This window comes from Trichosurus vulpecula, chromosome 3 (assembly GCF_011100635.1).
Source record: "Trichosurus vulpecula isolate mTriVul1 chromosome 3, mTriVul1.pri, whole genome shotgun sequence".
NCBI classification, from domain to species: Eukaryota; Metazoa; Chordata; class Mammalia; order Diprotodontia; family Phalangeridae; genus Trichosurus; species Trichosurus vulpecula.
In genome coordinates, this window is record NC_050575.1 from 35,035,565 (window position 1) to 35,054,215 (window position 18,651).

An 18,651-nucleotide genomic window follows, 5' to 3' on the forward strand; every position below is an offset into this window, starting at 1 on the left:
TGGCTCTTCCAATATATGCAACTGCCGTGGCATCATTTCGGTGCTGGAATCTGTTCAGGGATAAGTAGTTTAAACCATGTGCCAAATTCTGTATATCAATACCTCACATACCCTTCTTATCTCATTCAGAGGAGTTTCCTCACCCAAAGGACTTTTCCACAGTAGGCAGCAATCCAGGTGTTCACATAGTTTAAAAACAAACAAACAAAAATAAAATAATGATGGACTCCATTTATTACATTATCTTCCAATTCTCCCAGAGCATTTACTTTTCCAAAAAAGTCTGCAGATTAGCAACGACAGAATAATGTTTCTTGCCACACCACAAGAGACTGTGAACAAAATGTTCCTACTGAAAACACTGCAGACTTCTGGCCTTCTTGTCCATGCTGGGGACTGACCATGAAGGGTAGTGGCAAGCAGCTGCTTTTTCCTTTAAGAAACAGAGTCAAGTTTCTGGTTTGTATGAAGTTCCAGGTAGTAGTGCCCCATTTACTCTTTTGTTTCTTCTCTCTCTCTCTCTCTCTCTCTATCTCTCTCTTTTTCTCTCTCTATCTCTTTCTTCCCTCCCTTACTCTCTTTTCTCCCCCATCTTCTTAAATAAGGGAATGTAGAGAAAAAGAAAAAAAATTAAATTCTGTAAACTCGATAAAGGCCTAGCCAAGTTAGTGCATATGGCCAGCCCTAGAGAGAGGGGTCAAATTCTATAAGGGTCACAGTTAGTAGGTCTGTGACATAGATAGTTCATGTGGTGTTGCCTAAGGCATGAGAACAAGCAATGCTTGTTATCAAGGTTAGGAATAGAAGGCGTATGGAAACTTTCTAAAAAAAGGCAGCATGGTCCACTGGACTCTTCAGGACTAGTTAGTTATCTGCCAAGAGACTTGGGCTTAATTCCTGGCTCCACTACTAAATTGTTGGGTGATCTTGGGCAAGTCATTCAGTTTCTCTGTGTCTCTCAGTTTTCCTTATCTGGTAGATAGCTGGTGTTGCTGATTTTGCCCTCTGAAATCTACTACAGTAAAATACAAATGATTAAAGAGATATCTGTCTCTTTAAAGAATCAGGTGCAGAAGTGTTTCCATAGACCTCTGTAACACCGCTGGCCATTGCTCTCCTCTGAGTCACCCACCATCCTCTGACATCACAATCCACCTCCCACCCACTCAACAATGGGGAGCTATGCTCAGAGGACACCAGGGGAGGGAAGAAAAAGAGGAGGGCAAGGTGGAGAGGGAGGAGATGGAGTAATCCCTTATGTTATAATTCCATCAACCCACCGATTTTTCACTTACCATCTGGTTCAACTGTAATGTGTTCAGCTCCATATGACCTGTGCAGCTTCTGTGTCCTCCCTCAAAGATTCAGCAAAATATTATGGTCCCGGAGTCCGAGATAATTTCAATACTGTTGCTGAATATCTCACAGTACTGTGTCTTCAGACCTCTGAATTGATGCTGGATGCTACTTCTTCACCAAACTGCCATCAGGAACAACCAATTAGAGGTAATGTTCTGGCAGCTTAGCTCAGGGCTTTTCTGGCTATCCATACAGGGACTTAGGGGTGGAAGTGATCTTAGAAATCATTCTGGTCCAGCCACTTAATTTTACACATGAGGAATCTAGTCTTCAAAAAGTGAAGTGACTTCAAGATATTCTCAGGATATCTTTCTGTGTGATTGGAGGTTTTTAGAATGTTATTCCCAGGGGTTTTATTTTGTTTTTGTTTTCTTTTGGTGGGAGCAGGGTGGGGATTTGTATGGGTCTTTTATTTTGCTGAAAGATCACATAAATCTAAAAATGGTCATAAAAGACAGTTTTTTGCTTCTTCACTTGCTCCTAATGTGTAAAACAGGCAAAACTGTGCTTTCAGATTTGCCAAAAGCTGGGAATCTTGTACCAGTAAGTCATTAAACATTTATTAAGTGCCTGCTATCTGCCAGTCACTCTGTGCTGTGTGGCAGGCATTGTGTTAAGTGTTTCGGATAGATACAAAGAAAGGCAAAAGACAGTACCTGCTCACAAGGAGCTCACAGTCTAATCTAATGGGGGAGACAACATGCAAACAGCTATATACAAGCAAGATGCATGCAGGATAGAATTGGAGATAATTAACAGAGAGAATGTGTTAGAATTAAGGGGAATTGAGAAAGACTTCTTACAAAAGATAGGATTTTAAGTGGGACCTGAGGAAGCCAGAGAAACCAAAGACGAAGGAGAATATTACAGGCCTGAGGGATAGCCACTTAAATAAATCCCCAGAGCTGGGAGAATGGAGTGTCTTTTGTTTGAGGAACAGCAAAAATGCTAGTATCACTTGAAGAGCTTATGGTGTGGTGGTAAGATGTGAGAAGACTGGAAAGGTGGAGGGTGGGGGTATTTTATATTTGACTCTGAATATGATGGGGAGCCACTGGAGTTTTTTAAATAGGGGAATGATAGGGTCAGACCTGTGTTTTAGGAAAATCTCTGGATTGGAGGGAGACTTGTCGTAACCAGCAGTCCCAGTAGCAAACTATTATGGTAGTCCTGGCACAAGGTGATGAGGGATCTGCACCAGGGTGGTGGCAGTGTCTGAGGACAGAATGGGGCAAATATGAAAGATGTTATGAAGGTAAAATTAACAGGTCTTGGCAATGGGGATATATGGGGAGTTGAGAGATAGAGAGGAGTTAAGGATAACACTTAGGTTGTAAGTCTAAGTAGCTGGGAAGATGGGGATACCCTCTAAAGTAAAAGGGAAGTCAGAAATAAGGAGGACTTGGGGGGAAAAATGAGTTCCATTTTGGACATGCTGATTTTAAGATATCTTATAGGTGTGTTTAATAAGAATGTACATGTAGAGCCGTTATCAGATTGCACAGAGCGGAGGGGAGGGAGGGGGAGAAAATTTGAAACTTAAAAGCTGGGAGAAGTGAATGTTGAAGAATAAAGTTAAATAAATTACTTAAAAATTTAGAAAAAAAGATAACTTATGGGACAAAGCTTGAGGTGTCCAATATTAAATTGGAGATGCAAGACTGGAGGTCAGCAGAGAGAAAGGTTAGGGCTGGATAAACAGATTTGAAAAGCATCAGCTAGAGAAGATAATTGAATCCATGGCAGCTGATGAGATCACCAAGTGAAATAATACAGAGAGAAGAGAAGTGGGCCCGGGACAGAGCCTTGTGGGATACCCACAGTGAGCAGGTGTGACTTGGATGAAGATTTAGCAAAGAAGACTGAGCAGGAGCAGCCAGATAGGTAGGAAGAGAACCAGGCTAGAGTGTTAGTATCATGAAAACTTAGACAGAAGGGAGTGTGAAGGAGAAGGTGGTGATTGACAGTGTCAAAGGCTGCACCGAGAGGTCAAGAAGGATGAGGATTGAGAAAAGGCCATTAGATTTGGCAATTAGGAGATTGATAATTTAATTAATGGTAACAGTTTCAATTGAATGATGAGGTCAGAAGGCAGACAGTAGAGAGTTAAGCAGAGAATGAGAGGAAAGGGAGGATTGGTCTGCAGAAATGCCAGGAAAGTCAGAAGCCTCAAAGAAACAAGACTTTCCTAGTAAGCCTATAGTGTTCTCCTGGCAGCCACTTCTGGGGCCTAAAGTAGAAGTAATAGAAAGAGATCTCAGAGTCATGGAATCACAGAATGTCAGTCTTTGGAAGGACCTCAAAGGCCAACCTAAATAGCACACCCCCAAATAATACCTCCAGAGAGGGGAAAGCCCACTACCTGCCTCAGAAGCCCATCCCACCATTTGATGCCTCTATTTTAAAGGAAAATGTCCCCTTTCATCAAATCCAAATTTGCCCATTTTTTAATTTTCTCCTGTTTTTCCTAGTTCTCCCCTCTAGAGCTAAGCAGAAAAAGATCTACTACCCTTGGTCTGATAACCCTTCAGATATTTGCACATAGCTCTCCTACCTCTCCTAAGTCTTCTTTTTTTCCAGGCTTTTTTCCTTCAACTATTCATCATTATGGCATGCTCTCCAGGCCCTTCACTATCCTATCTGTGGTCCTCTGGATTCTCTCTAATTTATCAAAAAAAATTCCTAAAATGTTGCACCTAGAACTGAAGGAAGTCTGGGGTGTGAGACTCCTCTGATGCTAGCAGTATGATTATGGCCAGGTCACTTAAGCTCACTCTCTTCACTTGTAGAATAGGGGATAAGGCTGTTGTGAAGAAAGTATCTGCAAACTACAAGGTGCTAAATGTGGATTTTTTATTACACCACTCTGCTTTCTGTAAGTGGAAGTGGGTTGAGGTTCCCTCATCAGGTCAGCTGATATAATCACAGAATGCAGCAATTCAAGATGAGATTTTAATATGTGAAAGAGATATATCTACACCAGGTGAACCCTTTATGAAGTATGCATTTCTTTAGTTGGATGAAGAAGGGAATAGCATCGTTGGCTGAGCAAACAATCTAGCCATGCCTCTTGGGGATTTAAATAGCTGGATAAATTTTAGTACTTCAGTGGTTGGAAGCAAGCGAGTCCATGCTACAGAGCCTCGGAAGAGGAAGACCCTGAAGTAGGGAAGTGTGGGCTTTTTCTCTTTATTAACCACATCATCAGACCTATTAGAACAGTGGCAGAAAATACATCCAGTCTGCATCAGAGACACACACACATAGATGTAGAGAAACAGACTTCGGATCTAGAGAGCCCCAATGGAAGAAGGTGGACTTCCCTTGTGGCAGATAGGAATGGTATGGTAGTTATGGACTCCTCCAGAAAAGGGCAGACCCTGGGAGCCCAGCTGAGTAGCCCACCCAACAGAGACATTGCACCCAGGGAGCTGCATTAGGACACTACAAAGCAAGAAAGGACTTTAGGTCATGTGGTGCTAGGAGCTGTGAGATCTCTATCCTTTGCCACGTATGTTTCATCCTGTGTTAATGAAGGTACTCTGAAGTTTGAGCCCACACTTCCCATGGATGCTATGTTTGTGAGAGAGTACACCATACTAGATTTATTTGGGGAATATTTTGTAGCAACTGTTCTTAGTAAATGCCTTTGCTAAAAGCTATTTAAGTCCTCTGACAGGTTGTATGTCCCAGTAGTAATGGTTCTAATCTCTTCATAGATTTAACCCCAGACCTCTGTGGACAATGCCTCTCTCTCCATCTTTCTGCACTCCCTCTCTAACTCCAGCCCTTTTTCACTCTCATTGAACTCTTTCTTCTTTTCTAGGTTGAATCTCCCTACCCCCTTTGAAACAGATAATGAGGTTCTATGCCTAATTCTTGCCTATATGTTAGCAGCTAATCCCACTCTAACTAACAATGACTGAATTTTCATAGACCTTCTGATTTTAAGCTCTAAAGGCTAGATTGTAAGCATTGTCATGGGCTATTTGCCCAACAACTACCAAATTGCTCTGGGTCCTATTTTGGGGTTCCCCAGTTTTGCCAAACTCAAACCTTTCTCATTCTCTTATGTAAGATGGATGAAATATTGGAAATATTTTTCAAAGTATGAGATCATTAGAAAATAATGACAAAATTAATTTATTACCATTTTTCCTGAAATGTTTTTGTGAACAATTGGAAATTCTTATTAAAACATTTTATTTTGACCAAGCACAATTTATCGTGACAAGGGGGAGAACAAATGACCTTATGGAACAAAAATTTTCTTAGTGGGGTAAAAAATCATAGAGACAAAGCCAGAGGGCACAGCCGTTTTTATGCAGAAGAAGAGAACAAACTTCATAACAATCCTGTGAGGTAGGTGCTATTATGTTCTTCATTTTATAGATGAGGAAACTGAGGCAGGCAGCAGTTAAGTGAGTTGCCCAAGGTCACACAAAGTAAGTGTCTTGAGGTCATATTTGAATTCAGGGTCTTCCTGACCCCAGGCCCAGACCCAGCTGCAGATCATTAAACACTCAGTATGTGTCAGGCCCTATGCTAAGTGCACAGGGTTGGTGTGGCCAGTGAAAGGACTTTGTGCTCATCCTTATGCCTATTTAATTTGCTTGAGTCTTAAAGAGAGGAGGTGACAATATGAAAATGTTCTTCATTATTTTAAAATTTTGAACTTTTCAGTTTTAGATATTCAAGAGGGTCCTTTAGTCTCTAGGTATGATGCAGCACTCTGGGCTGAGTCATCTTGCAATTCAATAGATGCTTGAGAAAACACATTCCATAGCAGATAGAATGTAGAATTTAGAGCTAGGATAATAAAGTTAAACCACATTGAATCAAGTAAGAATAGATTTTATATGTATATCTATATAAAATCTGTTCTTATTTGATCCAAACTTTAGAGTACCACATAAACAGCAGTTATTATTACACCACAATGCAAGGGTCTAGGTGGTCAGATGACACTGGTCACACCAGTTGATTGTAGCCCGTCTCACTTGAATTTTTTAAATGATGCTTTCTTGGCGACTGCCTCCAGCCCTCACTCCAAGCTCCTAAGTACCTATCCCCCAACACTCATTTAAGAAACCCTGTAGCATCAAGCCCCTCTCCTTTTACTTTACCACTCCTCATCCCCACCATTCTGTGAGATTTGAAGGAAACAAAAGTCACACTTCCCTGCAGAGAGATTGGGGACCCCTGTTCTGAAGCAATAACTGTTAACCTAGGAAGTGGGGACCTGGTGCCAGAGGCAGTCAGCTGCAGATATCTGGAGAGAAGGCTCAATCTCACCATGCTTTGCTTCAGCTCAAAGTGGACTATTAAAATGGATTGCCTGTCCCTTTGCATTTATTTGAGATCTCTCAGTGTTGGCTAAATAGCCTCTAAACTGAATCCAAAAGGGAAGATGTGTCTCTGACTCCCTCTACAGGTCTGGACTTAATGGGGACTGCCTAACTTTACTAGGCCAGTCAGTTCCAAGAATTGGACTTGTCCACTTGTACAACTCTTCTAATGCTAAAGTAAACAATGGTTGATTTGTAATGAAGGATAAGGAAAACCATTAAATCACTTATTTTCCCCTCATCACAATAAATCATGCTAAGTTTTAAAAAAATGTTTCTACAGAATTCCCATATCACAGAGGAAGAAGATTATTTATAAAATTTGTCATCAATTTTCTATTGATAAGTGTAAATACAGGTCCATGGAAAGAATAGCAATTTCAAATTCACTCACTTGTAATTTTAGCATTTACACACACAAATACTTTTGAGTTTTGGAGGAATGGTATCTAAATTTTGAAGCTTTGTCTCCAAGTTAATTGAAGCAGTTAACTCTTATTTTGAATGTGTAGGAACGGGGTAACCTGACATTAAAAAGTATTTTGTTCAGAGGAATTTTTATTTCTAGACATTTTAACATTGACACAGCATTTAGTACTACTTTGATACTCTTCATAATTCTTCTCTGAGATCAATAAGTATTATTCCATTTTAACCTCAATGATGTAGAAACACGGAGAAGTTAAAACACTTTTTCTGAGGTTACAAATACAAAGGATAAATCAGAATTAAAACACATTCTTTTTTGATTCCTAGACCTTGCAGAGTCTAGTGAAACCTTTTTCATTATGAAATATATCAAGAAACAAGATCCACAAAAATTCAACATGAACACTTTGGCACCAGGGCGGGGGTGGGGGAGAGGGGGTTAGGAGGGGAGCTCCAACACAGCTCTTTTGAAGTTCTAAAAGCAGGTTCATGTGAGAGTAACCTGTGGAGCTAACATATTTGATGATAAAGTTACATTTCTGTCATGACTTGATCTTCTCAATTCCTTCCAAGATGCTGTCGTGTGTTGACTCAGAAATCCGACAAATATTTAAGAGACTTAAAGCTTCTAGAAGTGGTGAATATAATAATATTGCAATTACATGAACCAAACTAATTCTTAGGATTCTCATTTTCAGACAGTGCTCATTGAAACACATGTTGAAAGGCCTTACTCAGACATAATTGTACAAAGAATGTTTTCCTCCCAGTATTAGTCTAAAGACAGTATACTCATTCTTGTAAAAGAGCAGAGTAATGTGGATTCTTTTTGAGTTTGGAGTGGAATGGTGACAAAAAAGGGAACAGATTTACCCTTAAAATCAATGGGATCTAAGTGTCCTACTATTTGATGGTTTTTACATCTTTTCTTAAAGGGCTTAGCCAAGTATCCATATTTTTTCAAGGATTTGTTAATTCTCCTCAAGAGAGGAGGATGACAATACATTTTTTCACCTGTAATTTTTGGTGATAATCTTATGAGATTCTATTAAGAACATAGTCATTTATGGTCAGAGATACTAGGACAGATCATACTTTTGCTAATATAGACTTCCTTCTATCCTGAGTTTTCATGTATTTTTTCCCTCTCTCCAACAGATGTTTTTGAAAGTTAAATCATAGGAACTATAATCTAATTCTGCTGCCTCTGAATATTGTATGATTGGAAAGTGTCTAAAATCTTTATTGTGAAGCTCATTTAAATAGGTATCAGTTACAATCAGGAAAGCACTCATTAAATGCATTAACTGATCAAATTAAGTGTTTGTTTTCAAGCACATGGGGAAATGTTCCATTTTAAACAGTATTGAGAAAATTTGGCCATAGAAAAAAAATTTAATTGAGCTAATCTTTTTATTTTCATTTCTGAATTGTTCCTCTTTTGATCTTTTTTTTTCTGTTTTGATCTTAAAGTGAAGGATATCAGCATAATGCAGAGCCAACTCAACAGAAACATAGCCCTAAATGTCTGGTTTTTTTTTAACAGACCTCTCCGTGGCATTAGTAACAAATAGTTTGCATTTGACTCAGATTTCAGCAAATATCCAATCCATCCAATCTGTTTACCAGACTGAGTTAAAGGGGTCATTCCTCTTGATGGCAAAACAGAGATTTCTGAAATGGGAAGCAATGGGTACCTAATAATAAATACAAATAAAAATTGTGACAATGAAAAACCGTAATTGAGGGTAGGGACTGGGCTTGTGATTTCATTGATATAGGGAACTCCTAGGTGAGAGGACTCTCTATGCATTGACAGGTTGACCAACTTTTGCAATTTAGAGCTTAGAAGGGTTGCTCAGGGCCCTGAGAAGCTGTGACTTGCCCAAGGACATAGGAAACCAGTCCGTGTCAGAGATAGGATTTGAATCCAGGTTTGCAGCCCTGCAGAATCTATTCACCATGCCCTACTCCTGCCTCTACTCAACTGAAAATGCATGAGAAATCTGGATTCAAGCATTTAATTTCTTTGGAATTAATGACTTCAACACTACCCCAAAGTTCAGCATAGATTCCCAATTATAGCAAGTAACTAAAGACTTAGATTCTGTAATAATAATCTTTGAGGTAATAGTTCTGCCTTCATATTAGAAGCCCTGCTTCTGGTAGTGATGAGGTTTGGGGTTGAGGGATGCTCGTAACCCCAAAATACCGACACACTGAGTCCTGCCTAATGAATTCAACTCAAGCCTTCTCAGCCAAAGAAAAAAGACAGTTTTTTAAAGATACCCCATATTGGGTAGACTGTTAGGGAACCTGAGCATTTGTGATGCTAATGCAGCGGGCCAGATTAATCTAAGCTGAGCTAGATTGAATGTGAGCACCTTCAATGGAGGTAAGATGAGACTTCTATACAGAAAGATTGTGGGAGAGATTGAGGGGTGGTTGAGTAGTCTGGGATGACTAGAGGAGGGGTTTAGAAAGGGTCTAGAGAAGGAGTCTAAGGAGGATCTTGATGGGACTGGGGTGACTAGAGGTCAAGACTCCAGGAGTGAGGTTAAGGGTGGGAAATAGCTTTGAGGGCTGTGTGGAGATGACAGACAATAGAGGGCTAGGGTAACAGAGCTAAGGTATAGATATTTTGATCAGGATCTAGGGAGGGAAACAGCTAGAAGGCAATCCAGGGGTAAACAGACAGTGAAAGGCTAGGCTAGGCTTTTTGGGCGTGAAAAGCCAGATAGAGTGGGAAGATTCAGGGTTGGATTCAAGGGGGTTCCCACAGTCTAAACCCCATCAGTAGGGTGATGTTCCTTTTTCTCTGGGGTCTTCCATTTACTGGACCTGACTTTAGTTTAGGGATAAGCATAAGAGTTAAGTGAAACCTTAGGGACACAAACTCCACCTGGTGAGTACAATTAAAGGGATACAGGCAAGCAGGTCACTGGAGCCTAGAGACATTTTCTCCTCAGCTGTCTCTGCATAGGTGGCACTGGGTCTCAACCAGGAACGGTCTAGTATTGGGAATCAGACTAAGCAGAAGGTTACAAGTATCATAGGGCTAGGAAAATAAGGGTTTAAATCAAAGGGGTTGCCTATGATAAAAAGCAGATACTTTAGGCATCCTAGGCAGAGCCAAAATTCCAGGAGGCCTGAGAGTCACCTAGCTAAACAAAGCCGATAAAGGGTGGTGAACACTGATCCAAGAAAGGGGAGCTCTTTGTCCTCTGATCTTTTCTATGCTGCCTACTGGGTATGTCCTGGACCCACTGATAGCCAAAAGGAGAGAAGAGGTTCACAGGTGAACTTTGTCCCCTGATTTATACTAGATTACGTCACAGAAGTCCTTTGTTACCACAAGCACTAGAAACAAAAATGGAGGGGTGGGGGAAGCTGTGAGGGGAAGGTTCCATTAAGGACACCCAATAACAGCAATGTAAGGTACCAAACACCGGCTCAACATAGTCCCTTTCATCTCATCGTCATTAAAGGGGAATCCCCAGTGGTGAGCTTTCTGAGTCCTAAAAGGTTACCAAAGAGGAATGGTGGGGGGAGGGGTGACCTGTGTCTTCCTTATTTGATCTGTACGTGCCCAGGGAGTTTTAATACAACATTATTGATTACTCTTACTGTCCATAAGGAGTTAATAAAGAACAGTGGAATAAGTTGATATCTCTTACTCTGGTTCCCATAAAACTTATCCCTGTCTCTTTTCAACGAACTCTGGGCACAGTGGTAAGACTGCAGTGATGGAGATTATAAAAAACAAACCAGGGTTTCTATTCTTGTTATCTCCTCAAAACTCTTAATACTTACTCTCCCTATACATGCAATATAGCATGTGCTCAGTGGATACCAATGGGGAACAGCTGGGCATCTAGGTGATGCAGTGGATATAATGTGCCTGGAGTCAAGAAGAGGATGTTGCTCAGTTGTATTTAACTCTTGGTGACCCTGACAGGATCTTAGCATCCCAATGCTGTCCATGGGGTTTTTTGGCAAGGCTATTGGAGTGGTTTTCACATTTCCTTTTCCAGTGGATTAAGGCAAACAGAGGTTAACTGACTTGTCCAGGGTCCTGACTCAGGCCCAGCGCACTGAGCCACCTAGCTGCCTATAGTCAGGAAGACCTGTGTGACTTAACTGCTGTCTGCCTCAGTTTCCTCATCTGTAAAGTGGGGATATTAATAGCCCCTATCTCCCAGAGTCATAAGGATAAAAAGAGCTGATAGTTGTAAAGCACTTAGCATAGTGCCTGCCACAGAGTAGGGTGCTATACATAGTAGCAATAATAATAATAATAATTGTTTATTATTGACTGCCCATCTGACCCACGAGCCCTCACAGCGGAGGTCTCAGACACACAACCAACCCATCAGTTATATGCAACTTGCAGCATTCCCGAGTGCGGGCTGAATGAGATGAAATTCAATCGGGAAATATTTAACAAAATAAAAAAGTTCACTAAAAAGTCAACAGGTGACCCTGAGGGACTGTTACATATGGTTTAGTGGCCCCGCTTTCACTTCAGTTTGATACCACAGGGCTCTACAGGGATTGCAGATATTTTTCCTTAGTTGTCCAGAGACCAAATCACATTCGTTGAGGCCAAGGCCAATTGCCAAATTAAAAATATTTGAGAATGCCTCAGTGTTCCTTAGAGGCTTCTTTGCTTGTTTGTGGCTTGCTTTGCTGTCACTTTCTGCCCTTGCCTGGCCATGTTGCTTGTGAGTGTAGCTCTAAAGAATTGTCCTTGTTTAAAAAATTTCACAATATGTTTTTTCCTAGGAAGCTTGTTTTTCCTTTGAGTTCTTAATATAATTTTCTTCAGCGCCTTTGACCACTTAGAAACCATTATGGTATTTCTGTCTTCCAGCAATTTTGGCTCTCTTGTTTAACCAATACCTCTCAGATGTGTGCATTTAATTCTAAGTCATTTCTTGCATGAACAAATTGTTTAAATGCAGTTGTGAAGGAACCTTTTATGGTAAATGTTATTAAACTGAAAAGCTAGGGTATAATAAAATAGCAATTTAAGTGTAATTCACTAACAACTGGAGCCCTTAAACACTCACTTACCATTGTGCTATAATAATGCTAGACTTTGTTTTTAAATATGCTCTCTCATCGCTCCAAGAATCCTTGGGGCAGTTTTTAAAATCCTCATAGTCTTTAATTATAGTTCTTCTTACTGCTTCTTTGTTGCTGTCTGTTTTATAAATTGCAAATCATTAGCTTTTATTTTGGTAAAACCCCCCAGCAGACACAGCTGGGCGCTTTTCTCGCTGAATTTGACAGTGTTAAGAGACTGAGAGTTGTGTAATTTCAGTGCTGCTATGGAGGTGGGTTAGCAGTCACCTGCTCTATTCTGGGGCTTACTTTCTATTTCCAAAATCATGACCTGGGTGAATGTTGTTCAAAAGTGCTTTACAGAAATGGTGCATGGATTATTAAGACTGTGAGGTCTTCTTTCGTGAGTGGAATCTGGCTCTAGTCAGTGTGTGAGAATGGGAAGAACATTTGGGCTTTGGAGCCAGAGGACCTGGGTGTGAATCATGGTGTTCCACTGCTTACTAATTATAAGGAAATTCCACTTTTATCTCCTTGTGAAGTATTAAATAGATGGACTATATATACATACCTACATATAGTCCATATACACACATACGCATACATATATAGTGGCTAAGGTCCTTTCTAAATTCAATGTGCATAACCCAGAGTCTCTTACTTCCCTGTTAGATACGTCTTCTGTTTGATCCAATCATTTCTCCACCTGGCTAGTGGGTTCAAGTAACTCAGGCTCTGTGTGTGTGTCTCTCTGTCTCTCTCCATCTCTCTTACCCACCTGTAATAGATAGATAGATAGATAGATATAATACACAGATACAGAAATATATACTTAACTAGCTGTGTGACCCTGGGCAAGTCATTTTACTTTGCCTTAATCCACTGGAGAAGGAAATGGCAAACCATTCCAGTGTCTTTGTCAAGAAAACTCCATGGACAATATTGGCATGCTCTGGTCCATGGGGCCGCAAGGAGTTGGACAGGACTGAACAACAGCATACCTGGTGCTGGGTCCCAATTAGTACAGAATTTTAGCATCCACTCTACTGTGTTTTGTACAGTGTTGGGTTTGCTATTGACCCTGGATATTTTCCATGGATACTTTCTTCTCTCTAGGTTTTCCTGATATTTCTCTTTTCTGATTCTCTTCCTACTTATCTGACTGTTTCCTCTCAGTGTCCTTTTGCTGTATTTTTTATCCAGGCTACACCTGCTAACCTGGGTATTACCCAAGAGACTGTCCTTGGAGCCCTCTCTCCCTCTACATGCCAGAGATCACTTAGTAATCTCATCTACACACTGATGGATTCAATTATCATCTCTATCTAGTTGATTCTTAGATCTATTTATCTAGCCTGGACTTTTCTCCTTACCTCTAGGCTTGAATCTCAAACTATATGTCTCATAGACATCTCAAAGTCAGCAAGTCCAAAAAGGGAACTCATTGTCTCTCCCCTCTTTTGAATTTCCCCATTATTGTGGAAGGCACCACCATTTCCCCAGTAATTATGCAGGCTTGCAACCTTGGGAACCTTAACACCTCACTCTGTCACCCCCTCCCCCATATCCAAGGTCTTGTCAATTCTATCTTGATGGCATCTCTCCTGTATGCCTCCTTTTCTCCATTCATGTAACTGGAACTCCAATGCAGAACCTAATTACCTCACTCTTGGACTAATGCAATAGCCTGCTAGCTGGTTTCCCTGCCTCAAGCCTCTCTTCATTTCAGTCCTGTCAAGGTGATCTTGGATCTGATCATTCTGCGCTCCCCACTCAATAAATAAACTTTATTGGCTTCCTTTTACTTCCAGGCTCAAATATAAAATACTCTGATACTTAGTCATGCTTGGCATGTAGTAAGTGCTTAATTATGATGAAAGGGTACGCAAGTATAGTGACAGCGACAATTATCATTTATTCTTATGTCGGAGGCTCAATTATCGTGAATTTCTCAATTTAAGATCCTCAGGACACCAGTGACTTTCTCAAGTTTTTCTTTGGTTTTAGAAATAATAATGGTAGAAATAATTTAAGTTACTTATCTCCCTTTAGCAGAGCTTGAGGTAGGAAAGGATGAGGGGGAAAAACCTAGGTGAAGTCCTTGCCAAACTTTGGGATCATAGGATGTTAATTAAGATCATAGGTTATAGGATCATAGACTTAATTAACATTGTGTATCTTTTGAGAAGGAAGGTGAATGAGAGGACGAAAAGTGGAAGGGATGATTGAGAGGTTTGCATCCATCTAGAAAAAGGGTAGCATTAAAGGTATCCCCTTTCACATTCTGCAATTCTCCCATGCAAAGAGCAATATACCTCCTTCATTTGTGGAAAGAGGGTACCCTGGCTGTGTGGCATCATGTTTTCCTGTCATCTTTTTTTACTTATTCCTCCTCTGATTTTCAGTTTGATTCTTGTGTAGCGGGTGTTTGTGTAGAGATTGCATGTTATTTAGTATGTAGTGTCTGTTGTCCTTGTTTATTTTTAGCTCACAGATACAAACAAATTTGCAGACTAGACTATAGATGACTTCAAAAGTCATCTTGAACTTGCAAAGGATGATCATTTTGCAGGAAAAATGACACAGAAAGTAAAGTTATTCATAGAAATCATTCTCTTGAATTTTATTAACCACAACTTTTAGCATTTTAATTTTACATTTTGGAAAGGAAAAAGACTGAACCTGGTAGGAAGTTAGTTTTTATTTAGACTTTTTTTCTCTCCTTCCCTAGTTTTCTTTCCTACTACCTCTTCAGACTGTTTTGGGAACTTCCTGAAGAAAGATTGTTGGCTGTTTTTTTTTAATTTGTAAAAAATAAATAAAAACCTTTTTATGGTAAATGTTATTAGATGGAAAAGCAAGGGTGTATTGTCAAAATAAAAATTATCACACTGCATATTCATTATTTAAAATGGTAAAAACTGTATGTTCTAGAAATCAGATAATTCTGAAAGTATGTTTTCACTTTTATGTTAAAAGTGGTCTACTTTTTGCTACAAAATAGAAAATTGTACTCCAGTGAAAATAGCTTCAGATAATTTTGTGGCAAGAAGCTGAAAAGTAAACAAGGTAAAGTTAGGATCACTGAGCTAGTAGAGACCTAGAAATCTCATATATAATCTATATTCCTTTACCTTTTTCCAACAAATGAAATTTTAAACCAGAGGTTTTTTTCCTGGGGGCTATGCATTTCAATATAATTGGTTTCCTTTAGGATCCTATGTATTTTATGAATTTAAAAATCTTCTGAGAAAGGGTCCATGCTGCCAAAGGGATGCCATGACACAACCAATCCCCGGTCTAAATCATCCAGTCACAGTAACTATAGACTTTCATTTTGAAGACCTGCAGGGATGGAGGTTCTATTACCTTCCTTGGAATCTCAACCCAGTGGTTTAAGAGTCTGGATCTTTCCTATGTCCAATGGAAAGAAATTCTGTCAAGTACTTCACAGAAATAAAGTACTAGATAAATACCTCACCTCAAATGTTTTCTGTCTTTAGTATCCTTAGAGAAACACTGCTCAGCAACCTTCTTCCTGAATTTAAAAACCTTCATCTTTTGGCTTTTGCATTATTGTGAAAGGGCCTATTTTTTTTCCCTATGTCTTGTTGATTTTCTTTACAATTGCTAGCTCATTCAGCTTGTGATCAGCTATGACCTACCATGACCCTTAGGTAAGCCCTTTTAAAGTAAATAAATATCTATGCCTAGCCTCTTAAAATGGGCTTCTCTCATCTTTCAGAATTACCCTCCTGGTCTTGTGAATCACAGTTTCCTGAAATGTGGGACTGATGTAGTGCCACTGAATCTTTGCCAAAAGTCACTGAATGTTTTTGGAAGGCAAGTTTTACCCATTGCTTCTGTGGATAGCCAACCACCTACTTTGAAATATTTTTAAACATTTATTATTTAAAGTTGCCTTTTGCTTTTTATGTCAAAGTCATTTTTTAACCTTCCTGCACATTGAATCCTGCATTGCCAGTCAGTTAACAAACATTTATTAAGCACCTACTATGTGCTAGGCATTATACTAAGTGCCAAGGATACAAAGAAAGGCAAAAAATAGTCCTTGCTCTCAGAGCTCACAATTTAAGGGGGGTAAAATACACAAACAAGATATGTGTGTGTATATACACACACATATATATGCTCAATTTGAGGAGAAGTAATAGAAGGAAGGCACTAAGATCAAGTAGTAAGGAAGACTTAAAATTTACTGGGCTGTGTAAGCCTATGTAAGAGTCTTCTATGGTGTTCCATCCCTCTGCTGAGAGGCACCTCCTTGCAAGGAAAAAAATACAATTTAGGATAAAAAAATATAATTTACTTAGAATCTGTGATCATAAAGTACCTCTATGATCATGGCTTTGGAGCAACTGCACTGTCAATCAATCTGATCTTGTGTTAGTGGCTTAAGGTCCCTCCTTTAATTTAGTTATTCACAGGAATGGTATGGAGACATAATGATACGAGAAGACAATTTTTTTCTGACAGTCATCTCCAGCTGTGAAATACAAACTTCAGACAAAATCCAAATTTGCCAATATTAAATTTAAATATTGATATATATATATATATATATATATTGGTTTTACGTCATCTTCATTTCTGAATGTATCACCCTTCTTTCTCTCTTATTCTGTGAAACTTTTATAACAAGGAATGTTTTTAAAAAGAGAAAATGCAGCTCAGCTAAACAAAACAACATATAAGCACCTACCTTCCCTCATGACATCTCCATACATGGATATCCTATCAGTATTTTCAGTTCAGTCTGTGTTTGCAAGGATTTAAACCACATTTCCTTTGTTTCATAGACAGAAATTTGGGGTAGCAATGGGAATTGTGGGGCGGGGAGGGTAAACTTAGCATCTGGGCTTCAGAGCCCTTGTATACAAATACTCAATTATACAGTAACTTTGTAGTGCACACTACCTGGCTCTCCTAGTCTTCACCGCCACTCGCACATCTTCCCTTTATTAATGCCTAGTCTTCCTTTCAAAAGAAAATGAGGCTGGAAAATTTTGCTGATCAACCCAAAGTACTGGCTGTATTCTTTTTGGAATGTGGATCATGGGAGTGGGGAGTTGTGGGGGGGTCACATAGCTCCATGGATGGTATGGAGTTTTCTCAGTGTTTTGGTTTTCACTATTGGTCACCACAGAGTCAAGCTGGCAGCCCAAGACTAGCAAGGTAGTGTATTTATTTGGGGAAAATAGGTGAGTTCTGCAGACTGAGAATCTAAATCAAAAGAATTATCTCTTCAACTTTGTGTTGACAATATTGATATACTTCGGGGGAGGCATATTTGCTCATGACCCTGTGTTTTCTGTTCCAGGAATCATTAACCAATGGCAGCAGGAATCCAAGGATAAAGTGATTTCCCTTTTATTAACTCACCTGCCTTTGCTGAAGCCAGGAAACATTGAAGCAAAAGTGGAGTACATGAAACTGTTGCCTAAAATCCTGGCTCACTCCATCGAACACAACCAGCATATAGAAGAAAGCAGGCAACTCCTGTCTTATGCTTTGATCCACCCGGCTACTTCACTAGAAGACCGGAGTGCTTTAGCCATGTGGTTGAATCACTTAGAGGACCGCACATCAGGGAGCTTCAGCAGTCAGAACAGAGGTCGGTCTGATTCTGTGGATTATGGGCAGACACACTACTATAACCAAAGACAAAACTCTGACGACAAGCTCAACGGATGGCAGAACTCTCGGGATTCTGGGATATGCATCAGTGCCTCCAATTGGCAGGACAAAAACCTGGGCTGTGAGAATGGCCACCTGCCCCTCTACTCTTCATCTTCAGTCCCCACCACAATCAATACTATTGGGACTAGCAGCAGTAGCACAAGTGAGTAGTACCTTTAATTCTGTTATCATGGTTCTCATGGTCTGGTTTGGGCAGTTTGCTGTGGCATGTTCCCTTTGAAAATGTCTACTAGCTGCATTCTGTAACCTTAGGAAGAGAAGGACTGATGGTTTTAAGTTGGTTGTAGAAAATGGCCCTGGAGACCTGTGTAACTCTTGCTTATTTTGACTATTCTGTAGTGTGAAGACACCAGGCTGCTAGAAATGATTAATGGATGAAAATTCGCTTTAAAATGAAAAAGAAAAAAAAAACTTCCTGCTTCAAAGGCAGGAGTATATCTTTCACCCTGGTGGTTTCGGACTTTCTTTGACACTGATTTCCCATGTTATTATCTCAACCTAACTTCTAACCTATGGATTAACCTAGCCAGACTCCTGGGCTCTTTGTACATTTCTTGTTTTTATTTCACACTTGGATTGTTTCCTTCTCTGAATTTCCTGTCATTAATTTCCAGTTATTGGAGCTGTCTCCCTCCTGGCTGGGGAGGAGAGACAGGTTTGTTAACTCAGAATGCTTCTCTGTGCTGTGGCTTGGTATGAATGCTGTGGAAAACCCTCCTTGTTCTTA

General features: G+C 39.9%; 1 protein-coding gene across 4 annotated transcripts in view; it reads left to right on the forward strand.

Annotated features, from left to right (window-relative positions):
• Positions 1-18,651, forward strand: part of SAMD4A (sterile alpha motif domain containing 4A) — a 299,107-nt gene that overhangs the window by 137,810 nt on the left and 142,646 nt on the right. For all 4 annotated transcript variants that reach the window (XM_036749045.1, XM_036749048.1, XM_036749047.1 and 1 more), the window contains one exon: positions 17,545-18,066. In XM_036749045.1, coding sequence (XP_036604940.1) covers positions 17,545-18,066 — 522 coding nt within the window. The remainder of the gene's footprint in view (positions 1-17,544; positions 18,067-18,651) is intronic.